General features: G+C 37.8%; 1 protein-coding gene across 4 annotated transcripts in view; it reads left to right on the top strand.

Moving 5' to 3' along the window:
* Positions 1-60: 60 nt before the first annotated feature.
* Positions 61-5,697, top strand: part of PACRG (PARK2 coregulated) — a 215,672-nt gene continuing 210,035 nt past the window's right edge. The window contains exon 1 of one of the 4 annotated variants that reach the window (XM_017746174.1): positions 61-304. In XM_017746174.1, the coding sequence (XP_017601663.1) occupies positions 86-304 (219 nt within the window). In that variant the 5' untranslated portion in view covers positions 61-85. The remainder of the gene's footprint in view (positions 305-5,697) is intronic. The other 3 variants (XM_017746163.1, XM_017746166.1, XM_008643325.2) reach the window with 3 other exon arrangements.

The raw sequence follows: 5,697 nt of genomic DNA, 5'->3' as shown, positions 1-5,697 counted from the left end.
AGGGCGCGGGACGGGTGCGTGGGGCTGGGGCTGGTTGTGGAGGGAGCAGGGTTGCCTGCTCTGACTCGCTGGGCACGGGACGCTGATGTTCGCTTGTTTTTTCCAGTCCGTAATTTGCATCTGGTCCGTCGCGGGCGCCGGTGGGGAGATGGTAGTGGAGGAGGGGGGCCCAGGCCCCTCAAAGCCCGCATGTGACAGGTGCTCCCGGCAGCGGGAGAAGAAGGACAAGCAGCAGGACAAGCAGCAGGACAAGCAACAGGCCTGCGAGGGATTCACTATTAGAGCCATGATGAAAAACAGCGTGGTACGTTTGCTGCTAGCATAGGGGTGATACAAATTAACTCAACGTGTCCGGGAAGCAAGTTAGAGTTGTGGGTAAAGCATGTCAGAAAGGTGTGCAAGTTGCTAATACCTTATCTGGAGTTTGCTGGTTGCTGAAATTACCTCCAGACTTTGCAGAAGTATTATCACAAGGTAACTCTCTGTGCCTGTGGAAGTCATGATGCTTCAATTACTAAGTGCTTTGCTTTGGTGCCACAATTTTTCTGTGTGGTTTTATATTGGCAGTGCACATCCTATTAGACTGCCAGCCTGTGGAATTGTGTATGAGGCTTACTGCCTCCCACTTAGCAAAATGCTGTCAAGTGGTAGTGCAGTATTTCTCAAAAATTTTCATACACTGATACAGTGTATGAATTTGATGTGAATGTCAAATAGGATGGCAGAGATCTGGAAAATAGATTAGTTTTTAAAACAAGCTTGGAAAATAATGAGAAGCTTCCACACCATCTAGGAGAATACTAAACTGGAAACAAACAGTAGTTCTTCAACTTGTAGTTCAAAGACAGAGAAATTGATCCAGCAAGCTTCATTTTAAGTTATAGTCACAATTTCTAATGAACTTGGAGTTGAAGTATTATATAATGGTCCTTCAAATTACTTTATACTGTTTTATTTGTCTGGCTTTATCACAATTTAGGAATTAAAAAAGCTTCAACTAGTACAGAGTACAAATGTTCTACATGTAGCTGGATGAGGTAATATTGCCATACATCACTGCCTAAGCTCCTGAATTGTATTTTTTTTTTATTTGGACACAGTTCAAGGTGTTAGCAAAGTCTTAAGTCCTCAAAGGTATTTTTAAATCTATAGACTATTCTGACAGCAGTTATGAAATACATTATTTCCCTTTTTTTTTTCTGAAATGGTCTTCCTCGACCAGTCTCTCTGATCTTGTTATGTGCAAGAACATCCTCTTAAAAAGCCAAACAAGTCCACCTTTAAACAAATTTTAAATGGAGTAAAAGTTGTGTACTTGAAAAACTTTCTCCTAATTAGTAAAACTAAAACCTGTTTCACCTTACTTGGAAAAACACAACATGAACATGACCAAAAATCTCTTTGTTTTAAAGATTGTTTGGTTTGTTTTTATTCTAGAGATGCATGGAATAGACTATAATTCTTCGGCAACCTTAAGAATTTATTTTTAAAGTATGTTTCCTGTTCTCTGGAAGATATTCAAGTAATGGATATTTGCACATACTTGTTTACACCTAGATATGTAAAAGACGGTTTTGTCTAGAAGAATCAATAGTTTCAGTGGAGTTTGAGAAATACACATTTAGTTTTAAAAAAGGAGCTGTGACTTGTAAACACAACTAACTATGACTTTAATCAGAATTTAGGTTTCCTTTTAAATATTTAGAGAATATTAACTTTTATGGCTGCATTTCTAACTTCCTAAATATGAACAGAACATTAAATCATGTGATACTGTCACTAAGATACTGCATACAGGTAAGTCTGCTGCCTTTGGAGCTACTCACAGGGTAACAGAAATTACTTTCCCTGGCATGGACATCTGGAAATCATCTAATCCAGCCTCCCACTTGAAGTGGGCCTATCGGTAGCGCTCAGATCAGGTCAGTGATGGGTTTTCCTAGCTAAACTGTGAAAACCCCCAACATCAGAGATTGCCTGACCTCTCTAGGCAACCTGTTTTGTTTCTGCCCTGCTCAGCTGCCCCCTTGCCTGCCCCCTCAGCCCTAGCAGAGGTGTGATGCACTGATGCACACCTTCTACTCATAACTGGGTGGGAAGCAGTGAAACTCTTAGTGAGATTCATAGTGCCAGGGCTATGTTTTGCAAAAGCTGCAATTGAGGTCAGGCAGCCACCAGAATCATTTCCAGTCAGTGTGCAAAAAATTCAGAGTAAGAAATAGCTCACTGCCATTCTGTCTGTGGAAAAGTGGGTGTTCCTTTTCTCTTTTCCAACTACTGGTTAAATGGAGCTTCAGATTTATTAAGTACTCACTTGTCAGAAGTTGACATCATTGATGAAGTTCTCATGGAAGGCTTAGGAGTTGACTGGAGGGGTGAACAGGAATATGTAGTTAAGACATTGTAATTCTTTTTGTTAACAGCATGATAAGGCATAGGGTTAAACGTGTTTGGCATCTCCAGGTCAAACAATGAGGTATTGATTAATAGTCTTTGGTGTGAGCACGCAGTTAGTCTTAAACCCTTAGTGTAGAGTCTTAACAGATTACCATTGTGCATATATGACTGTGAATATTGTAGTAAAGGTTCCAGAATTTGTTTATGTTGCTTGGGCAAAGAGTGTTTTACTAAGCTGTTTTTCATGAATGTTCCTGAATAAAGTCTGCTTTCATAGCCAGTAGTAAGTGCAGAAATTAAGTAGATACAATATTTAAGACTTTTCTCAGCTCTCGCAAAATCTAAAACTTGCTTATTGAAATACAATGCTTAAATATTCACCTAAAAATGTTCCTGAACTGAATAAAGTGTTTAAGTTATTTCAAAACTGTACATTTATATAGCAGTTTAGATTAAAAGCAAGATTCAATAAAGGTCTTCTATACTAACAAGTTACATTTACATTTTAATTGTTTTGTCCTCAAGTGGGATCAACAATGTTATGTGCTCTTACTTCAGAGGTACTGTGTGTAGAATTAGGAATACAATTAAGAATGAATATATAGGCTGGCAAGTACAGAAGTGTCTGAACGTGAATGTGGACAGCAGGAAGATATCTCTGTTCACTTCTGATCCTCTCCAGATGATATTTTCCTATTTTCTGCAACAGTATATAAGAGAATAAAGTGTTGGCGTCCCCCTTTTCTGTAATACACTAGTGGTAAAAGCACTTTCTCCACAGGATTCATATTAGTACTTAAAGGAAATAGTAGAAAGGGAATTTCTATCTATCTCCCAACTTTTAAAAGATTACTATTACATACACGTATTCCATGACGTCAGCCAGAAACTGCCTTCAGGAACAGCCACAGGGATAGAATGAGAATGTTTACTATATGGCCTTAGAAAGGAAGGGATGCTAAAACTTGTTTCTGGATATCTAAAACTAAAGCAGCTCTTCAACCTTAGAGAGTCTTAGCTATGTGTAGGGCACATCTTTTATCTCCTAAAAGAAGTGTAATTGCTCATAAGCAGAAAAATCGTTGTTTGTATTGCAGCTCTGGATTTTCATTTTCTGTTCCTCATTTAGGAGTCCACGGTCTGTATGTGTTGGGATAAATTCTCAATCTTTGTACTTTAAACACTTCTTTCAAACCATTTTCAGTAATGTGTGTTGTGAAGGGCTTTCTTACTCTTTAGCATTCAAAAATAACTCATAGGAAGAGTTTCATTTAAACCATAATGTGATTTTTTTACATTCTGAAACTTTTGATTTCACATTATATTTACATTCATCCACACTGTGTAACTAGGACTACTTTTGTTATTTACCTTGTAGCAGTCAAAGTTTCTGATTCGATTTTGAGGCTTTAGGAAGGAATACAAGAAAGAAGTTGTATCTTTTGATTATAGCAGCTAATTTATTGAAAAAAGCAGTGCGTTTTCAGGCAAGTAGATGTCAAGTTAAAGAGTGTTTTGATAAATGTATATTGAAAAGTAGCACATCTGTCTTGGAAGAACTGCTCCAGTTTAACAATAGCAATTGTGTACAATCTATGAGTGCACTTCAGTGAACACTGAGACAATTTAAACTGTCAGTGCTCTGGAAGGCAGTCCTATCTTCTTGCTTTCTCAGGCTGTTTAGTACTGCTGCCCCTTTTTGTGTCCTCATTTGTACAATGCTGGCTGATCAGAGAACTGATCCTGCGGAAAATAATGCAGCCTGTTGAAGTTCACAGTGTTGAACTGCTGTCTGTGGGACTGAGGCAAGCAAAGCTTCTGCATCAATGAGGTTCATCTGTTTTGCCTTTCTCCCTGTCCTGACTGCATGCTACCATCTCTCCTTTTGCACTGACATTGTTCTTTCTTGCAGATATAGCATAAGTTGGATAAGCTGTAACAGCTCTTAAGTCAATATATGCAATGAGAAGGGAAGCAGGAGAATGTCAGCACCAGCTGTGAGGGTGGGAATGTACCCTCTTGGCCACATCGCGGTCTTAGTTCATTTAAAACCAGTTATGATACCAAGTTCTAGCAGGGTGATTCCACAAGCATTTACAGCAGCATAAACTTGCACCACAATTGAAAGGTGTTGTTTTCATCCCTGGACATTTATTCTTTGTGCAACATGAACTTCTGTATGGCTTTGCGGTGAACTGGACAGGAGCCCTGGTTAAAAGCAGCTCAGCATTTTTTTTTTTTTATAGCAGCACAGACTTGACATACACTTTGGTAACACTATACGCTCACAAAAGTTTTCAGTGCTACAGCCCTGCCTGTGTGTGCTGCCTGTTTGTACCTCCTCCTTTGTGCCAGTACACAGTCATCCCACTGGATTGATGAGGCACTTCAGTTGCATTAGGTTCAAGAATGAAAAGCTTCAATGCAAGGAGGTTTTTATTTTCCCTCATAAAGTTACATTCCTTTCCAATTCCGTGTTTGTATTTACTGTAATGACCTGTTTGATAGTAAAATGTAAAAGCAGAATATACAGAAAAAATACTAATGCTTAAGACTGTAATTTCACCAAAAAGCTTCTATTTCTTATTATGTTTTCCAGATATAACCTAGATGGCTTAATCATACTGCTCTTATTTTAAAATACTTCAAAGTCAGCACTTTATTTTTGTGAATGTGGTGAGAAGTTGGTATTGTTCATAGCTGCAGTGTGAGGATGAAAAAATCTGTTTCTTACCATAAGCATGAAGAAGTCATGCTGCTTCATTTATGAAAATCTGTTACACATTTGAATCTCCAGTTAATCTTCTCTTACAATTCAGTCATATGACTTAATTAATAAGTAAATTATTGGTTAGACTCTGTTTCGTGGTTTGGTTAACAATTCTTGTCTTAAATCACTTCATTTGATTCATGATATTTTACACAGAAAAAGACCTTGGGAGATTTTGAGTTTCATGTCTAGAGAAGGTAAATGTAAATTGATTTTAAAACATTATGGCAGTGCTTTTTCAAAACTCCTCTACTAATTACTTTTTTATGAACTCATGAATAAAATAATTCTAACTGGAGAGGATTACAGAGATAGTTGTCAAATTCTGTCCATTCTTGCAAAGGAATTAAACTATTTTAAACTTTGCAAACTGTTTAAGGTTTCATACAAGTTAAAATCCTCCAGTGGTCTGAGTATATGGGTATCTTCATCTGTTGTTTCTCTGAACGAGGGGGGCATTTTTCAGTTCTGAGATTTTCTTACTGCAAATGTAGGAATTTGGAACAAATTATTAGACAATAATTAGTAAG

This window comes from Corvus brachyrhynchos, unplaced genomic scaffold, assembly GCF_000691975.1.
Source record: "Corvus brachyrhynchos isolate BGI_N302 unplaced genomic scaffold, ASM69197v1 scaffold70, whole genome shotgun sequence".
Taxonomy (NCBI): domain Eukaryota; kingdom Metazoa; phylum Chordata; class Aves; order Passeriformes; family Corvidae; genus Corvus; species Corvus brachyrhynchos.
This window is presented reverse-complemented; position numbering and strand designations above follow the sequence as displayed.